The sequence below is a fragment of the Sprattus sprattus genome (assembly GCF_963457725.1).
Source record: "Sprattus sprattus genome assembly, chromosome: 1".
Classification (NCBI taxonomy): Eukaryota; Metazoa; Chordata; class Actinopteri; order Clupeiformes; family Clupeidae; genus Sprattus; species Sprattus sprattus.
Window position 1 is genome coordinate 76,455,211 of NC_137920.1, and position 20,000 is coordinate 76,475,210.

Below are 20,000 nucleotides of genomic sequence, written 5' to 3' on the forward strand. Positions count from 1 at the left end.
AACATAGCATGTAGAGCAGAGTTGGGAAGATACCCACTCCTTCTTGACACTCAAAAGAGAGCAGCTAAATTCTGGAACCATCTTCAAACATGCAAGCCAGACAGGCACCACCACACTGCTGCCCAACTGAGGGATGAACACCCAGAGAGAGACCCCTACAACTACCTTGTTCAAAAACATGGGCTCAGCACGAAAGACATTAGCATTGCCTCTAGGCTTAGAAACTTAAAAGAAAGCAATACAGAATATTATATGAAATGCTGGAAGAACCAAATTAAAGAGTCCAGCAAATTAAATGTTTATAGAACATTAAAAAAGGAATACAAATTGGCACCATACCTTACCCAAATTAAAAATTATAAACAAAGAATTATTTTGACAAAATACAGGCTCAGCGACCATAGTCTCGCAGTGGAGAAGGGGCGGCACAGACAATGCTGGGTGGCTCCAGAAGGGAGACTATGCGTCCACTGTAATATGAACGCTGTCGAAAATGAGCCTCATTTTCTTACGGAATGTGCAAAGTACCAAAATATAAGAAATGCATATTTCAACCAATTTGAAAACATCCACCCTGGTTTCATGAACCTAGATAACCAACAGAAACTGCCATTCCTCCTGGGGGAAATTGAGACATGTATCTTTTTGGCTTCTGAATATGTGCAGTCCTGCCACATCCTCCGTGAGCAGGCCATATCACCTATAAACATAGGCCTGAACTCATAGTTTTTTTTTTTTTGTTTGTTTTTTTATCTATTCTTATCTATTACTGTATATGTTTTTTTTTTATTATTATTATTATTATTCTTTATGTAATTATTATAATTAATGAATTGTAATGACTACTTTTGTATGTATCTATTCGTTTTACTTGGTATTTACATAATTTATCTGTTCCTGCATTACCAATTCTTATTTTTACTATTGTTATTATTATATTGTTATTATTATTAGTGCTTTGGCAACAGTGTATTGTACATTCATGCCAATAAAGCCATTTGAATTGAAAATTGAATTGAATTGAGAGGAAGTGTGTGTGTGTGTGTGAGAAAGAGGGTAAGTGAGAGAGAAAGAGAGAGAGAGAGAGAGAGTGAGAGTGTGTGTGTGAGACTGTGTGTTTTTGGCAGAGAGAGAGAGAGAGAGAGAGAGGTGTGTGTGAGAAAGACTGCATGTGTCAGCGAGAGAGAGAGAGAGAGAGAGAGAGAGAGAGGAAGAGAGAGAGATAGGGAGAGACAGACAGACAACAGACAGAGAGAGAGAGACAAAGACAGAGAGAGAGAGAGACACACAGAGACAGAGAGAGAGAGAGAGAGAGAGAGAGAGAGAGACAGACAGACAACAGACAGACAGAGAGAGAGAGAGACACAGACAGAGAGAGAGAGAGAGACACAGACAGAGAGAGAGAGAGACACAGACAGAGAGAGGGAGAGAGACACAGAGACAGAGAGTGAGAGAGAGAGAGACAGAGAGAGAGAGAGAGAGAGAGAGAGAGAGAGAGACAGAGAGAGAGAGAGAGAGAGAGAGAGAGAGGTTTTACTTTGCAGGTACGAGGGCTGGTACTGAGGGGGTGACTCCTCGTGGTAGACTACGCTCTGGACGATGCCGTGGACGGGGTTCAGGAGGTTGGGGTCTTGGCACATGGACAGCAGCGTGTTGATCTTAGAGTCCAGCAGGTTGTGCCTGAAACCACAGGAATCCATTAGTCACGAGGCAGATCGACTGCCTCAGCACTCAAAACAGCATGAAAACTCCACAGAGCCGTGAAACTCATCTCCTCAGAGCTAGTGACTAGCCCTTTAACTGGCGCAAGCGTTTCAAAATGGGTAAATAACAAGCATATCATATGTGAGGGAGGCTTCAGTACTTGATTTGATTTGTTTATTTGATGACGAGGGACAGTGTGCATTAATAAACATTAACATGTAAATGCACCCAATTGTAGCCAAAAGGCTAGTTTTCTGATGAAGTTTTTAGTTCATAGTTTAGTTTTTAGTTTTCTTGTTCTACTGAGCTGTTCTTGAATACGGGGGGTGGTGGTTCAGTTTCTATAAAGTCCTCTTGGCTCCCGCGGTTTCTCTGTGCCAAGTAAATTATTAGAGACTTACACGACTGGAAAGACCTTTGGGAAGACAACGCTTGCTTCTGCTAGGAATTCATAAAGGATCCTCTGGTCGAACTCATCTGTCGTGTTCTTCACCTGTGTGGCCTGTATTCGAAAAAACAAAAGCCATTTTTATAAACATGGCTACCTCCACTAATGATGCTACAAATAGGACATCTTTATAAACATGGTTACCACCGCTAATAATAGTACAAATAGGACATCTTTAAAACATGGCTACCACCACATATCATGCTACAAATAGGACATCTTCACAAACGTGGCTACCACCGCTAATAATGCTACAAATAAGATGTCCGTATAAACAAAGTTACCATCGCTAATAATGCTACAAATAGGACAAATTCAAATGAAACGCGGGCTGAAAAAAGGGAAATGGAGGAATGTACTCATTCACGGTTAAATGTCACTGCTCACTAAGGAAGTGAAAGACATAAAAATACTGAGGGGAAAGTACAGAGAGAGGGAGAGAGAGAAAGAAAAAGAGAGAGGTAGAGAAAGAAAGAGTGAGAGGGGTAGAGAAAGAAAGAGAGAGAGAGAGAGGGAGGGAGAGAGAAAGAGAGAGGGAGAGAATGATATATAGAGAGAAAGATGGAGAAAGAGAGAGAAATAGAGGGGGGGGGGGGAGAGAGAGAGAAACAGGGAGAGAAATAGGGAGACAGAGGCTATGGTTAAAACAGAGAAGTGATGTGACTGACCAGCACGGTGAGGAGCAGAGCCTGGATCTTGGGGTCGGTGAGGACCTCCTCGTCCAGCAGCACGTTGGACTCCGACACGGACACCTTCCTGAGCGGGTGGTGCTGCGACATCCGCTGGGGCTCTGTGGCGCACAGCAACGGGCAGAGTTAGCATTACTAACTAACTAATTAGCTAACTAACCAACTAACTAATTTGCTAACTAACCAACTAACTAATTAGCTAACTAACCAACTAACTCATTTGCTAACTAACCAACTAACTAATTAGCTAACTAACCAACTAACTAATTTGCTAACTAACCAACTAACTAATTAGCTAACTAACTAACTAACTCCTGAGTTTGGCACACAGCAACTGGCAGATTTAACACGACTAACCTACTAAGTCATCAGGGTGAATCCATCATGACTGACATTACTAAGGGTTTTATGAAAGGTATTATTGTTCAGCTGCCAAGGTATTTATTATAAAGTTTCAGGCTTTATGACTAACTATACTTGGCCCTCGGTTGACATGGAAAAACATTTCAATTTTTCTTCAGCTATGTGCCTCTCTGTGCTGTGAAGGTTTGGACGGCAGTACAAAAAAAATATTCAAAAGTTGTTATTGACGGTTGCAATTATGGTAAAGCAATCCATTTACTGCAATCTCTGAGAAATACATCACACTGAAGGCCAGTTTGTGTTTGCGAAGGATCTTTCAAGTACAGGGAAATTCAGTTGTTTGTGATGGCATTTGAGGGGAACTTTTGCTTGGGAGTCCCATGACAAATATGGGAAAGCCTTGAGCATCAAATATATATCATTTCCAGAAAGTCTTATAATGTTAGTATACCACTTACACGTTTTCTACAGTAATCTTTAAAAAAAGCTTTTAGTGTTGGACTTGCCCATCTCTATAATGCATTACACATAGCAACTGGCTGATTTAATGTAACAGTGTCAGTCTGTATAATGCATTACACATAGCAACTGGCTGATTTAATGTAACACTCTCAGTCTGTATACTGCCTTACACATAGCAAGTGGCTGATTTAACGATCGGTAATGGGTCATTTTTAACGTAACTGTCCAAGTTGGCTTAGTGCTTAACACATTTGCAACAGTCATTTCAACCTGACTGTGCAAGTCTTCTTTGTGCAATACTATTGTGGAGGACAAAAAAAGGCGTTGTCTGATTACTGTATTACAGACAATCTGCTTCACTGATCTGAATGGAGAGCAGAAGGCTGATCAAGACAAACGCTCGACCGACTGAAGGCCCTTGCATGCTTCTAAAGGGAGCATGAATTGCTAGGTGCTTACGCGTTGCGTTGGGGGTGTTGCTAAGCAATTCACATCCAGAACAATAGGCTTGCGTAAAATGGCGCAAGTCTAGAAAAAGGGGCCGACGCACGCAAGACGTGAAAAGTCGCGAAAGGGGCGCGCAAGGGGCACGCAAGGGGCTTGCGCGGCCTCTTGCGCTTGCACTTACGCTTACGTAACCGAGCATAAATCAGCCTTGACTCACCCATCTCATAGTCGTTTTCTGCCACTCTCCGCATCTTGGGTGGCGTGGTGAGGCCGGCCTCCATCTCTGCCCGCTTCGGTGCCTTGGTGTCGGGCATCAGGTGGTCAAAGCTCTTCCTGGTTCCTGAGGGGCCAGCATGCCAAAGATAAAAGAGGGAGTAGAGTTTATCTGCATTAGACACGGATCACGTGCTTACGGAAGGATTGGAAGAAGCCTCGGAGATTTCTGGCTCTGCAAGATTAAAGTCTTCTATTCTTAAGATGAGGTTATCTTATCTGGAATGTTAGACAATCCCTTTCAAAGGGCTGTGCGTTCACATTTCAGAACTCTGTCGTTCATTTCACCTCTCTTTTTCCCCCGCAAAGCACTTTTATCCATAGAGACATATGATGGGTGCTTCCCAGAGCCCAATGCTGAAACCCCATCAAGGCCCACTGAAGAAGAGACACTGTCTATAGTATCTGTGTGTGTGTGGCTCCTGTCTATAGTATCAGTGTGTGTGTGGTCACTGTCTATAGTATCAGTGTGTGTGTGTGTGGTCACTGTCTATAGTATCTGTGTGTGTGTGGCTCCTGTCTATAGTATCAGTGTGTGTGTGGCTCCTGTCTATAGTATCAGTGTGTGTGTGGCTCCTGTCTATAGTATCAGTGTGTGTGTGGTTCATGTCTATAGTATCAGTGTGTGTGTGGTTCATGTCTATAGTATCAGTGTGTGTGTGGCTCCTGTCTATAGTATCAGTGTGTGTGTGGTCACTGTCTATAGTATCAGTGTGTGTGTGTGTCAGTGTGTGTGTGGCTCCTGTCTATAGTATCAGTGTGTGTGTGGCTCCTGTCTATAGTATCAGTGTGTGTGTGTGTCAGTGTGTGTGTGGCTCCTGTCTATAGTATCAGTGTGTGTGTGGCTCCTGTCTATAGTATCAGTGTGTGTGTGTGTCAGTGTGTGTGTGGCTCCTGTCTATAGTATCAGTGTGTGTGTGGCTCCTGTCTATAGTATCAGTGTGTGTGTGTGTCAGTGTGTGTGTGGTTCCTGTCTATAGTATCAGTGTGTGTGTGGCTCCTGTCTATAGTATCAGTGTGTGTGTGTGTGGTCACTGTCTATAGTATCAGTGTGTGTGTGTGTGGTCACTGTCTATAGTATCAGTGTGTGTGTGGTTCCTGCCTATAGTATCAGTGTGTGTGTGGCTCCTGCCTATAGTATCAGTGTGTGTGTGGTTCCTGTCTATAGTATCAGTGTGTGTGTGGCTCCTGTCTATAGTATCAGTGTGTGTGTGGCTCCTGTCTATAGTATCAGTGTGTGTGTGGCTCCTGTCTATAGTATCAGTGTGTGTGTGTGTGGTCACTGTCTATAGTATCAGTGTGTGTGTGGTTCCTGTCTATAGTATCAGTGTGTGTGTGGCTCCTGCCTATAGTATCAGTGTGTGTGTGGTTCCTGTCTATAGTATCAGTGTGTGTGTGGCTCCTGTCTATAGTATCAGTGTGTGTGTGTGTGGCTCCTGTCTATAGTATCAGTGTGTGTGTGGTTCCTGTCTATAGTATCAGTGTGTGTGTGGCTCCTGTCTATAGTATCAGTGTGTGTGTGGTTCCTGTCTATAGTATCAGTGTGTGTGTGGCTCCTGTCTATAGTATCAGTGTGTGTGTGTGTGGCTCCTGTCTATAGTATCAGTGTGTGTGTGGTTCCTGTCTATAGTATCAGTGTGTGTGTGGCTCCTGTCTATAGTATCAGTGTGTGTGTGTGTGGCTCCTGTCTATAGTATCAGTGTGTGTGTGTGTGGCTCCTGTCTATAGTATCAGTGTGTGTGTGGCTCCTGTCTATAGTATCTGTGTGTGTGTGGCTCCTGTCTATAGTATCAGTGTGTGTGTGGCTCCTGTCTATAGTATCAGTGTGTGTGTGTGTGGTCACTGTCTATAGTATCAGTGTGTGTGTGTGTCAGTGTGTGTGTGGTTCCTGTCTATAGTATCAGTGTGTGTGTGTGTCAGTGTGTGTGTGGTTCCTGTCTATAGTATCAGTGTGTGTGTGGCTCCTGTCTATAGTATCAGTGTGTGTGTGGTTCCTGTCTATAGTATCAGTGTGTGTGTGTGTCAGTGTGTGTGTGGTTCCTGTCTATAGTATCAGTGTGTGTGTGGCTCCTGTCTATAGTATCAGTGTGTGTGTGGCTCCTGTCTATAGTATCAGTGTGTGTGTGTGTGGTCACTGTCTATAGTATCTGTGTGTGTGTGGCTCCTGTCTATAGTATCAGTGTGTGTGTGTGTCAGTGTGTGTGTGGTTCATGTCTATAGTATCTGTGTGTGTGTGGCTCCTGTCTATAGTATCAGTGTGTGTGTGGCTCCTGTCTATAGTATCAGTGTGTGTGTGTGGCTCCTGTCTATAGTATCAGTGTGTGTGTGTGTGGTCACTGTCTATAGTATCTGTGTGTGTGTGGCTCCTGTCTATAGTATCAGTGTGTGTGTGGTTCCTGTCTATAGTATCAGTGTGTGTGTGGCTCCTGCCTATAGTATCAGTGTGTGTGTGTGTCAGTGTGTGTGTGGTTCCTGTCTATAGTATCAGTGTGTGTGTGTGTGGCTCCTGTCTATAGTATCAGTGTGTGTGTGTGTGGTTCCTGTCTATAGTATCAGTGTGTGTGTGTGTCAGTGTGTGTGTGGTTCCTGTCTATAGTATCAGTGTGTGTGTGGCTCCTGCCTATAGTATCAGTGTGTGTGTGTGTCAGTGTGTGTGTGGTTCCTGTCTATAGTATCAGTGTGTGTGTGTGTGGTCACTGTCTATAGTATCTGTGTGTGTGTGGCTCCTGTCTATAGTATCAGTGTGTGTGTGGCTCCTGCCTATAGTATCAGTGTGTGTGTGGCTCCTGTCTATAGTATCAGTGTGTGTGTGGCTCCTGTCTATAGTATCAGTGTGTGTGTGGCTCCTGCCTATAGTATCAGTGTGTGTGTGGCTCCTGTCTATAGTATCAGTGTGTGTGTGGTCACTGTCTATAGTATCAGTGTGTGTGTGTGTCAGTGTGTGTGTGGTTCCTGTCTATAGTATCAGTGTGTGTGTGGCTCCTGTCTATAGTATCAGTGTGTGTGTGGCTCCTGCCTATAGTATCAGTGTGTGTGTGGCTCCTGTCTATAGTATCAGTGTGTGTGTGGCTCCTGTCTATAGTATCAGTGTGTGTGTGGCTCCTGTCTATAGTATCAGTGTGTGTGTGTGTGGTCACTGTCTATAGTATCAGTGTGTGTGTGGCTCCTGTCTATAGTATCAGTGTGTGTGTGGCTCCTGTCTATAGTATCAGTGTGTGTGTGTGTGGCTCCTGTCTATAGTATCAGTGTGTGTGTGGCTCCTGTCTATAGTATCAGTGTGTGTGTGGCTCCTGTCTATAGTATCAGTGTGTGTGTGTGTGGCTCCTGTCTATAGTATCAGTGTGTGTGTGGCTCCTGTCTATAGTATCAGTGTGTGTGTGTGTGGCTCCTGTCTATAGTATCAGTGTGTGTGTGGCTCCTGTCTATAGTATCAGTGTGTGTGTGGCTCCTGTCTATAGTATCAGTGTGTGTGTGGTCACTGTCTATAGTATCAGTGTGTGTGTGTGTGGCTCCTGTCTATAGTATCAGTGTGTGTGTGGCTCCTGTCTATAGTATCAGTGTGTGTGTGGTCACTGTCTATAGTATCAGTGTGTGTGTGGCTCCTGTCTATAGTATCAGTGTGTGTGTGGCTCCTGTCTATAGTATCAGTGTGTGTGTGTGTCAGTGTGTGTGTGGTTCCTGTCTATAGTATCAGTGTGTGTGTGTGTGGTCACTGTCTATAGTATCTGTGTGTGTGTGGCTCCTGTCTATAGTATCAGTGTGTGTGTGGCTCCTGCCTATAGTATCAGTGTGTGTGTGGCTCCTGTCTATAGTATCAGTGTGTGTGTGGCTCCTGTCTATAGTATCAGTGTGTGTGTGGCTCCTGCCTATAGTATCAGTGTGTGTGTGGCTCCTGTCTATAGTATCAGTGTGTGTGTGGTCACTGTCTATAGTATCAGTGTGTGTGTGTGTCAGTGTGTGTGTGGTTCCTGTCTATAGTATCAGTGTGTGTGTGGCTCCTGTCTATAGTATCAGTGTGTGTGTGGCTCCTGCCTATAGTATCAGTGTGTGTGTGGTTCCTGTCTATAGTATCAGTGTGTGTGTGGCTCCTGTCTATAGTATCAGTGTGTGTGTGGCTCCTGTCTATAGTATCAGTGTGTGTGTGTGTGGTCACTGTCTATAGTATCAGTGTGTGTGTGGCTCCTGTCTATAGTATCAGTGTGTGTGTGGCTCCTGTCTATAGTATCAGTGTGTGTGTGTGTGGCTCCTGTCTATAGTATCAGTGTGTGTGTGGTTCCTGTCTATAGTATCAGTGTGTGTGTGGCTCCTGTCTATAGTATCAGTGTGTGTGTGTGTGGTCACTGTCTATAGTATCAGTGTGTGTGTGGTCACTGTCTATAGTATCAGTGTGTGTGTGGCTCCTGTCTATAGTATCAGTGTGTGTGTGGCTCCTGTCTATAGTATCAGTGTGTGTGTGTGTGGTCACTGTCTATAGTATCAGTGTGTGTGTGGCTCCTGTCTATAGTATCAGTGTGTGTGTGGCTCCTGTCTATAGTATCAGTGTGTGTGTGTGTGGCTCCTGTCTATAGTATCAGTGTGTGTGTGTGTCAGTGTGTGTGTGGCTCCTGTCTATAGTATCAGTGTGTGTGTGTGTCAGTGTGTGTGTGGCTCCTGTCTATAGTATCAGTGTGTGTGTGTGTGGCTCCTGTCTATAGTATCAGTGTGTGTGTGGTTCCTGTCTATAGTATCAGTGTGTGTGTGGCTCCTGTCTATAGTATCAGTGTGTGTGTGGCTCCTGTCTATAGTATCAGTGTGTGTGTGGTCACTGTCTATAGTATCAGTGTGTGTGTGTGTGGCTCCTGTCTATAGTATCAGTGTGTGTGTGGCTCCTGTCTATAGTATCAGTGTGTGTGTGGCTCCTGTCTATAGTATCAGTGTGTGTGTGGTTCCTGTCTATAGTATCAGTGTGTGTGTGGTCACTGTCTATAGTATCAGTGTGTGTGTGGTTCCTGCCTATAGTATCAGTGTGTGTGTGTGTCAGTGTGTGTGTGGTTCCTGTAATATAGTATCAGTGTGTGTGTGGCTCCTGTCTATAGTATCAGTGTGTGTGTGGCTCCTGCCTATAGTATCAGTGTGTGTGTGTGTCAGTGTGTGTGTGGTTCCTGTAATATAGTATCAGTGTGTGTGTGGTCACTGTCTATAGTATCAGTGTGTGTGTGGCTCCTGTCTATAGTATCAGTGTGTGTGTGGCTCCTGCCTATAGTATCAGTGTGTGTGTGTGTCAGTGTGTGTGTGGCTCCTGTCTATAGTATCAGTGTGTGTGTGGTCACTGTCTATAGTATCAGTGTGTATGTGTGTGTGGTTCATGTCTATAGTATCAGTGTGTGTGTGGTTCATGTCTATAGTATCAGTGTGTGTGTGGCTCCTGTCTATAGTATCAGTGTGTGTGTGGCTCCTGCCTATAGTATCAGTGTGTGTGTGTGTCAGTGTGTGTGTGGTTCCTGTAATATAGTATCAGTGTGTGTGTGGTTCCTGTAATATAGTATCAGTGTGTGTGCGGTTCCTGTAATATAGTATCAGTGTGTGTGTGGTTCCTGTAATATAGTATCAGTGTGTGTGTGGATCCTGTAATATAGTATCAGTTGAGTTCTGCTCCAAGTTCTCCTCTAAGTTCTCCTCTAAGTTCTTCTCTAAGTTCTCCTCTAAGTTCTCCTATAAAATCTCCTGAGTTCTCCTTTAAGTTCTCCTCTAAGTTCTCTTCTTAGTTCTCTTCTGAGTTCTCCTGAGTTGTGCTTACCCAGCAGCTTCTTGGTGTTGGCCTGCGAGGGCTGGCCCATGTCCAGGCTCAGGGACTTGCGAGTGCGGGGGCTGACCTGCCCCACCGAGGGGTAGTAGGCCGTCAGGTACCGGTCCGACACATTGGGCGACGCCCACGGCTGGTTCTCTCGCAACGTCCTGGGACAGAACCAATGCCAGGGGGCAAAGATGAAAAAAAAAATTAATAATAATAAATCCATCATTTTTCAGAAGTAAACAAATAAACAAGCAAACAAATAAACAAGTAAACAAATAAAAGAAAACAGAAACAATGCCAGTGGGCAAAGATGGAAAAAAAAAAAAAAAAAGAAATCCATCATTTTTCAGTAGTAAACAAATAAACAGGTAAACAAATACACCAGCATAAATGGAAGAAAGCTGGAGAATGAAAGTGAAAGTGTGAAAGTGACTTCATGGCAGACGTGGTGTAGACACACACACTCTGAATTCCACCTCTGCATTTGACCCATCCAGGGTAGTGACACACACAGCACCCAGTGAACACACACAGTGAAGTTAGGACACTAGCCCGGAGCAGTGAGCTGCCTTTGGGCCCACATAAGAAACAGAGTATTCATACGGGGGTGGTCTGCTAACTCTTACCTGCAGCTGGGGTCAATGTGATGCATATAGTACGTGTCCATGGGGATGTTCTCCATGGTGATTTCAGGCAGCAGCAGCGACTTCCTGTGTTTCAGGCGGCAACGGCTACGCACTTCCTCGGAGACGGTGAGGAGAGCTGAGGAGCGGAGACACGAGAGCAGCCGACATCAAATAACCTACTTCATTAACACCAGCACCTCCAGTCAAGGGCAGTCAATGGAAACCCCTCAGCACACAGCACACACACACTAAACAATCAATAGGATTTAAATAGTGTGACTACAGCGGAGAGGGCACTGCAGAGGTCGGTTCTTCCCATTCGCTCATAAGTATTTAAATGGTGTGAGTATTTAAATGGTGTGAGTATTTAAATGGTTTAAGTCATTGAAGGGCTAAGTACTTCAATCGTGTGTTTAAATAGTGCGAGTACTTGAACCGGGTGAGTCTTTTAAACAGAGTCAGTATTTAAATGCTGTTTCGTCACTGCAGCAGAGATGATGAGAGTTTCATCAGCACGTATGTTCTCACACAGAGTGAGTCTTTAAGTGATATAACTATTGAAACGCCGTTTCATCGCTCCACTGGCATCACAGGCACTGTTGGTGATGTTTTTTTTATACATTATTACCTCTTATTTATGTAAATGCTTGAAGTGTTTAAAAAGTGTAAATATTAGTACAGTATATGCATTTAAATGCTGTTTCATCACTTCACTGGCATCACAGGCACACATTACCTCTTATTTATGTAAATGTTTGAAGTGTTTAAACAGTGTAAATATTAATACAGTATATGCATTTAAATGCTGTTTCATCACTACAGCAGAGGGGGGCGCTGTAGAGCTGTAAGTCTCCTCTCTCCTCCACTCTTCCCTCACCTGCCAGGTAAGCCACACTCTGGGTGTTCACCTCGAAGCGGTCACACTGCCGGTGTTTCCCCACCAGCCCGAGCAGTGTGTGCAGGATACGGACGGTGCGCGCCACCGTGTTTGGAGACGGATGCCTGTAGCCTGGATGAAGCATGACGACACACACACACACACACACACAGAAGCATAACGATTATTCACACACACACACACACACACACAGAAGCATAACGATTATTCACACACACACACACACACACACACACAGAAGCATAACGATTATTCACACAGCTCGGAAGTATCATAGGCAGTGGTGTAGTCCAGGGTATACGCAGGTATACGGAGTATACCCACTTATTTTTCAGTCAGCATTGCGTATACCCACTTCTCAAAACAGGGCGTTTATCCAGTGCTGTATGGGCTGCTTAAACAAATTAAGAGTATACCCACTTCTCCAGGGACCACTACACCACTGATCATAGGAATACATGAGCCTACAGACAGATATTTTGATAGGTCACAGGCAGCTCACCTTTCAGCAGGTGTCCTACGAGCGCGAAGTTGAAGTTGGAGTTGAAGTTGAGACCCACAAAGTGGTCCATCTGTTTACACTGCCACTCCAGGGGCTTACGGATCTCCATGAACACCTCCTCAGGGCTCTGCAGAGGAAGAGGAGGAAGAGGAGGAGGAGGAGGAAGAGGAAGAGGAGGAGGAAGAGGAGGAAGAGGAGGAAGATGAAGAGGAAGAGGAAGAGGAGGAGGAAGAGGAGGAGGAGGAGAGGCACACCTCGTCAGAGCAGCAGAGAAGAGAGGTAGGATTTAAAGGCACCCAGTGCAACTTTCGAGGCAAAATTACAGGACAGGCACCAATAAATAAAGATTGTTGTTGTTTACGATTTTCTATCAGTTCTCACCACACAACGACGTCTCATCTTTGCTCTTTGAATGTCGATATGTAATGGAATGGAGTTATTGAAACTTACTACGTGTAAAAAAGACTAGAAACTGAATGTTTATTTTTGCCTCGAAAGTTGCACTGGGTGCCTTTAACAAGAGCAGAGAGGGAGGATGTAACAAGAGCAGAGCTGTGTTTCTGTGGGCTGATGGCGATGTTTTTAATTTTTTTAGAGCCTGTGGTGGTGGTCAGCCCAAGTGACTGTGCAGGCAACATGTTGCTAACAGACGCCCCGAGATTAATGTCAACTGCATATCCATACATTTCAGGCGTTCATTAAGGCCCCTGCCAATTATGAAACTGACAGAAAAGACTGGGCGGCCTCTTTTTGGGTTTCACATCTCTGAAGCGCCACTCAACCCCTCTCCAACTGCCTAGAAGACATAACGTTGTGAGTGGGTAATAGCTTCCTGAAAAGCTTAATGTAAACAAGACAAGTTATTATCTTTGGTTCCTCTACCACCAGTGGAGACATTAGTGATTAGTCCACTCAAACCTTATCAAAGACCTGTAGTAAAAAAAACTTGGACTGTTCTTTGGTAAGTGCCTCATTATATCAACTGAGAACAATAGCTAAAGTGCAAAAAATCCTGTCCCCAAAAGATTGTGAGAAGGTGGTCCATGCTTTTAGAACCTCCAAACTGGACGATTATAACGCATTACCTTCAGGCATTAACCAGACACCACTTTATCAGGCAGCAGGTATGCTTTTCAACAGGACCAAGACGTTTGATCCCATCACACCTGTTTCAGCTCCACCACACTGGCTCCAAATCCAGATTTGACAAATCTATTGACCCCTAGTGCTCCGTTCCTAAGATCCTCTCATGAACTTACGTCGATCTAATTTTAAATCTTAAATCAACTTTGACTGTTCTTGGTACTTATTTATGGAATAGTCTCCCATTACGTATCAGATCTGCTGCCTGCAAAGAGACAACTAAAGCTAGAGTAAAAACGTGCTTTCACACACTTGCATTTCCTGGGTTTTAAATTGGTGCTGTGCTGCTCTTATTGAATTTGAGTCCCATTTGAGGTGCGTTTCTATTTGGGCTCTAGTTCAGTCTGAGGTCTTGGTCAAGTCTATTTTTTATAGTTTTTTCTATTGTGTTTTACCCTATTAGTGCTTTTATTTGTTCAATGTATCTATTTTTAGGGTTGTTTTTATTTGCATTTATTTATTATTTTTTTATTTTTATTTATTTAACATTTTTATATATTTAACTTGCTGGCCTTACTCCTACTGTACTCATACATCACTGAACATTGCTCTTCTACTCAACTTCTCAGAGTGTTTATTCCTTATACACGTATTCAATACGACTTGTCTTAGTTGTTCGTTAATTTCCTTTTATCTCTTCTTGTCTAAATTCCTTATCGATGTTTTTACCTCCACTGTAAAGCACTTTGGTACGACTTCTGTTGCTGTGCTACGCTAATAAAGTTGACTTGACTTGACTATCATAGCTCTGCATGTTCACCCGGGTCTAAAAATGGGATCCGCTCATGAGCTGAAGCTCACATGGTTTACACAGAACTGGGGGGAACTTTCACTCTATGATGTTTCACTCTGAGTCTTGTCTCTCCAGGCCTCCTGTGTGTGTGTGTGTGTGTGTGTGTGTGTGTGTGTGTGTGTGTGTGTGAGTGGGGGTTGGTAGAGTACCTTGTCGTTGAACACGTGCATGGTGTCGAGCGTGTGGAGGTTCTGCTCCAGCAGAGCGGTTCCGGCTGAGTACAGGTTCACCTCATCCAGCTGCAGAACCGACACGGCCACCCAGAACAGAGCCTTGTGCATGGGAGAGTCCTGAAGGTACACACACACACACACACACACACACACACACACACACACACACACAGACACACAAACAGACACAGATACACACACACACACACACACACACACACACACACACACACACACACACACACACACACACACACACACACACACACACACACACACACACAGACACAGACACACAAACAGACACAGATACACACACACACACACACACACACACACACACACACACAAACAGACACAGACACACAGACACAGACAGTTAAGCAAGTAGATGTCCAAAGAGCTTAAAAGGGGAAGTTCAGCAGGAGATACGCTGTAATACAGGAAACATACATTTCAACATACATACAAATATACACTTCTTCAGACTATATTTCAGCTGACACTCGTGGAGTTCATGCACTGATGATAACCACAACTAGACAACTATGTACAAATGAATCATATTCATTTTGCTGTAATCACTGGTAAAAAAATATAAATCTTGCCAACCAGCACTGCAAGCACAACCCAGCAGTTTCAGGGTCGCAAAGGAGCCCCAGAGTATGTCTGTGCCCCCCTGAAGTATGACTGTGCCCCCCCTAGAGTACGTCTAAAAGTCCTAAAAGAGTGGTGCTTGTGGACTTTACGCGGCACTAGATGCTGCAGTGGAAAACAGCCTAGTACTTTATTCAGAGAAACACTTAACATACAGTACCAGTCAAAAGTTTGGACACAACTTTCATTTTTTTGAGAAGAGTTTTCTTTACTTTTATTATTTTCTACATTGTAGATTAATACTGAAAACATTTAAACTACGAAAGAACACACATGGAATAATGTACAAAACAAAAAAAGTGTTATCTAACATGTAGAAAATGATAAAAGTAAAGAAAAAAAATTAGGTGTGTCCAAACTTTTGACTGGTACTGTACCTACTTCATATTTAGCCAAGAATTAAGGTGAGTAATTGGCCGACTCACAGTCAGCCACGCAAACCAATATTCTAATATTGACAGATATTATGCTTTTAGCTGAGGAGGAAGTGGAAACATCTGTTAAATACATCTGCTTCCTCCGCAGTCTGCTGTCTGGGAGGACAACTTTGAACCCGTTTAAACCACTCTTTTAACAATTTAAAACGGTTTAAAAAACCTCTGCACTATAAGCATTAAGCCTGAACAAGAAACAGGTTCTGTTTTAACTGGGGTGCTGCAGAATCCTCCGTGTGTGTTATTTACGTTTCTCAGAACACTTCACCAGAAAAGAGAATACACACCTAGCGTGCGCTCAATATGAAACAACAAAAAGACAAAGCAATACCACAACACACTGAAGCCTGGATGGTTAATCCTTTTTTCTAACTCTCGGCAGTTGTGGCCGCAGTGTGCTTTTTGAAAGCCCCCATCTTTGACCGCAAACAGACATTTAAGCAGCCTTTTCAAATCCTTCCTTTGACGGTTCACACACACACAGAGCGGTGCAGAGAGGCCCCGTGGCACTGTAGGAGCCTATGACGGTTCACACAGACAGGGAGCAGTGTGGTGTGTGTGTGTGTGTATGTGTGTGTGTGTGTGTGTGTGTGTGTGTGTGTGTGTGTGTGTGTGTGTGTGTGTGTGTGTGAGGCCCAGTGGCGCTGTACGAGCCTTTGAGAGTTAACACAGACAGATGGTTAATTCTGTGCCAGTACCTTGTTGAGCAGAGGCTGAAGCTTGGTCAGGGAGATGACCGTGGCCTCGATCAGCGTCTGGCTGTTGTAACTGTCGGGGCCCTTAAGACAACTCTCCAGGCCCTGGGCACAAACAAACAAACAAACAACCACAAACAGAATAATGCAACAGTAGGAATATGTATTTGTTGTACATGTATTTGTTGTTTTTCCATCATTAACAATGAATATAATCTCATCGCTATTCTATGCTGTACCAAAACCAAGGCCTTAACAAATAGAGAGGACTTTCACTTTCATAGAGAGGACTTTCACTTTCAAACCTGAGCTTGAGCAAGCAAGTTGGTGATAAGGTCTATAATTAAAAAATAAACGATCTGACCTTTCAACAAAAAGAGTTCTGTGGTCACTCAGAAGTCCTTAAATGAGAACCGAGTCATCTGCAGGTTAGATATAGCCCAAAGAGTGTGAGATGTTCAAGCATACTGCAGTTAAGATATAGCCCAAAGAGTGTGAGACGTGCAAGCATACTGCTTTCACAAGTGTCACAGAAAAGCTGCCAACAACCTTCTAAGGTCTGGTGTTTTACCTAATCATTCTCCTAACACAACCTGTTGTTTAAAGGCCTGGTGATTAAAATACCACACGAACACGGTAAGATCATGTGGAGTGTTAATTGGGGGAAGAGGTGTTTTCAAAACAATGCCGGCTTCAGTTCGACAGCTGATGTGTGGCAATTCTTATGTCGATGCACTCTATGTATCCATGAATGCAAGTGCTAAAGTAGTAGGCTGCTAGCTGGATAGCAAGCTCCCTTTCACTTCCATTCATTTCTGAGGACAAACAAACTCGCTATGGATTCCCAGTGAAACATGTGCTAGTAAAGTGGGTCCTCTTCTTGTTGAGGGAATCTCTTTGTGTCACACAATGGGGGTTTAATGAGGTTACGACCACACTGCACGCCTTACATTAGAGCCCTTCTAAAGGGTAATATATGCTCCGTTTTAGACGTAACGCGTAAGCACACAAGATACACAACCCCCCCCTGCGCACTAAAATACCCCCCCTTACGTGCTTAAGTGCGTCACCCAAAATTTCTGACTATGCGACTAAAGGCCAATTTAGGCTCGTTTTAGACGCAGAGCCGTAAGCCTGCTCCCACAACCCTGCTTTGAAAGGATCCCTAATTGTTTAAGTGGCCCTTTACATGTTTTTATTCCCCGCCAAAGTGTGCTGCCCATTGACTGGTGTATTAAAACCCTCAGTGATGGCACTGTTACATTAACATGGTCTACTCCCAATTCATCCAGATGTTGGGGTTGAGAGAGCTGGCCTTGCTCGGCATGTAGAGTTTGAATTGTGTCGGCCATTTTCTAGTCCATCGAGACCTTTAGTGACGGTGTATTAATGTGTTCAGGAATAATCCTGTTCTTACTGGGAGTGCCTTCTGGCTTCTGAATGTCTCAGCTTTTAGTTAGGTGTTGGGGCTAAAGTTCAAGCTGATGACGTGTTAGGTCAGTGTCGTTGAGAGCGGGAGTGATAGAGAGTGATGAAGTTCTTTGTACATGGACATCAGGACAGAGAGCATGAGAAGGTGACAAAGCTTTGCTGAGGATATGTTTGGTGTGTGTGTGTGTGTGTCTTAGGGTTCATGGTGTGTGTGTGGATATAAGGACAGAGAGCGTGGGCAGCGTGGGACGTACTCTGTCGATGCTGAGCAGTGGGCTGTGTGTCTATGTGAGTGTGTGGTGTGTGTGTGTGTGTGTGTGTGTGTATGTGTGGGATATACTCTGTCGATGCTGAGCAGTGGGCTGGCCTTGCTGAGGATGAGTGTGTGTGTGTGTGTGTGTGTGTGTGTGTGTGTGTGTGTGGCGTACTCTGTCGATGCTGAGCAGTGGGCTGGCCTTGCTGAGGATGAGTGTGTGTGTGTGTGTGTGTGTGTGTGTGTGTGTGTGTGTGTGTGTGTGTGTGTGTGTGTGTGTGTGTGGGACGTACTCTGTCGATGCTGAGCAGTGGGCTGGCCTTGCTGAGGATGAGTGTGTGTGTGTGTGTGTGTGTGTGTGTGTGTGTGTGTGTGTGTGTGTGTGTGTGTGTGTGTGTGTGGGACGTACTCTGTCGATGCTGAGCAGTGGGCTGGCCTTGCTGAGGATGAGTGTGTGTGTGTGTGTGTGTGTGTGTGTGTGTGTGTGTGTGTGTGTGTGTGTGTGTGTGTGACGTACTCTGTCGATGCTGAGCAGTGGGCTGGCCTTGCTGAGGATGAGGATGAGTGTGTGTGTGTGTGTGTGTGTGTGTGTGTGTGTGTGTGTGTGTGTGTGTGTGTGTGTGTGTGACGTACTCTGTCGATGCTGAGCAGTGGGCTGGCCTTGCTGAGGATGAGTGTGTGTGTGTGTGTGTGTGTGTGTGTGTGTGTGTGTGTGTGTGTGTGTGTGTGTGTGTGTGTGTGTGTCGTACTCTGTCGATGCTGAGCAGTGGGCTGGCCTTGCTGAGGATGCGCAGGATCTGTCTGATCTGGCCGTGGCTCACTCGCTTGCTGATGCAGCCGAACACCACCAGGGCCCGGGGCTGCAGGGACGGGTTGTACTGGAAGGCAAACCTGGTGTGGAGGACACACACACACACACACACACAGACACACACACACACAGACACACACACAGACACACACACACTCACATAGACAGACACACACACACACTCACATAGACACACACACACACACACACACACACACACATACATACACACACCACACACCCACACCCACACCCACCCACACACACACACACACACACACACACACACACACACACACACACACACACACACACACACACACACACACACACACACACACACACACGATCAACCAAGAGTCAGTAGTGTATCCAAGTAGACCCAGATAGCGTGTAGGTCCGCTCTAGAGTGTCCTGTTTTAGGCACACAGGACAGACCACACTCAAACCCAGCCACAGACACAGACACACACACACACACACACACACACACACACACACACACACACACACACACACACACACACACACACACACACACACACACACACACACACACACACACACACACACACACACACACACACACACAAACACACACACACACAGACACACACACACACACACAAACCCAGCCACAGACACAGACACACACACACACACACACACACACACACACACACACACACACACACACACACACACACACACACACACACACACACACACACACACACACACACACACACACACACACACACACACACACACACACACAGACACACACACACACAGACACACACACTCAAACCCAGCCCCCCCTTAACATCTCTTATACTGAACAGTCAGCCAGACTTGGTATATGACAGCTACTTCTGGCACTGAAAACCACATAATCACACCAGCAAACCATTCACAGCACAGACCACTTCCTTGACCAAAGGGCTATCAGTGAAACCACTACGCCAAAAACACGATCGAAAAACACACAGAGAATTTGATCTCTCTTCCTTCATATCAGATATAGCATGTCGTTTCCACGCAGCAAGAAAGATATCAGATGTGGTCTGTACCGCTAGCGGCAATAAAGAGAGCAATGTGAGTTAAATGTGTCTCACACACACACACACACACACACACACAGGTGGAGTGTGAGAACTAAACATGAGTTAAATGTGTCTCTCACACACACACACACACACACACACACACACACACACACACACACACACACACACACACACACACACACACAGAGAGAGAGGTGGAGTGAGAGACCTACTTTTGGGCGAGCTCTGTCCACAGGTCCAGCCATCTACACCCAGGGATGTCTCTCATACAAGCCTGGGGGGGGGGGGGGGGGGGGGGGGGGGGGGTGGGTAAAGGGGGCAATTAATATCAGAACCACTGAGAGCATGAATGGCA

The 20,000-nt window shown here is 44.9% G+C and overlaps 1 protein-coding gene across 1 annotated transcript in view; it reads right to left on the minus strand.

Moving 5' to 3' along the window:
- The window catches only part of LOC308371851 (neurofibromin), a gene marked incomplete at its 5' end in the record, with an annotated part of 62,496 nt that overhangs the window by 5,887 nt on the left and 36,609 nt on the right, over positions 1 to 20,000 (minus strand). Inside the window, 12 exons of the mRNA XM_080846852.1 lie at positions 1,538 to 1,680; positions 2,106 to 2,206; positions 2,821 to 2,942; positions 4,331 to 4,453; positions 10,163 to 10,320; positions 10,786 to 10,921; positions 11,663 to 11,794; positions 12,186 to 12,312; positions 14,271 to 14,411; positions 16,084 to 16,185; positions 18,514 to 18,655; positions 19,858 to 19,919. Coding sequence (XP_080702978.1) covers positions 1,538 to 1,680; positions 2,106 to 2,206; positions 2,821 to 2,942; positions 4,331 to 4,453; positions 10,163 to 10,320; positions 10,786 to 10,921; positions 11,663 to 11,794; positions 12,186 to 12,312; positions 14,271 to 14,411; positions 16,084 to 16,185; positions 18,514 to 18,655; positions 19,858 to 19,919 — 1,489 coding nt within the window. The remainder of the gene's footprint in view (positions 1 to 1,537; positions 1,681 to 2,105; positions 2,207 to 2,820; positions 2,943 to 4,330; positions 4,454 to 10,162; positions 10,321 to 10,785; positions 10,922 to 11,662; positions 11,795 to 12,185; positions 12,313 to 14,270; positions 14,412 to 16,083; positions 16,186 to 18,513; positions 18,656 to 19,857; positions 19,920 to 20,000) is intronic.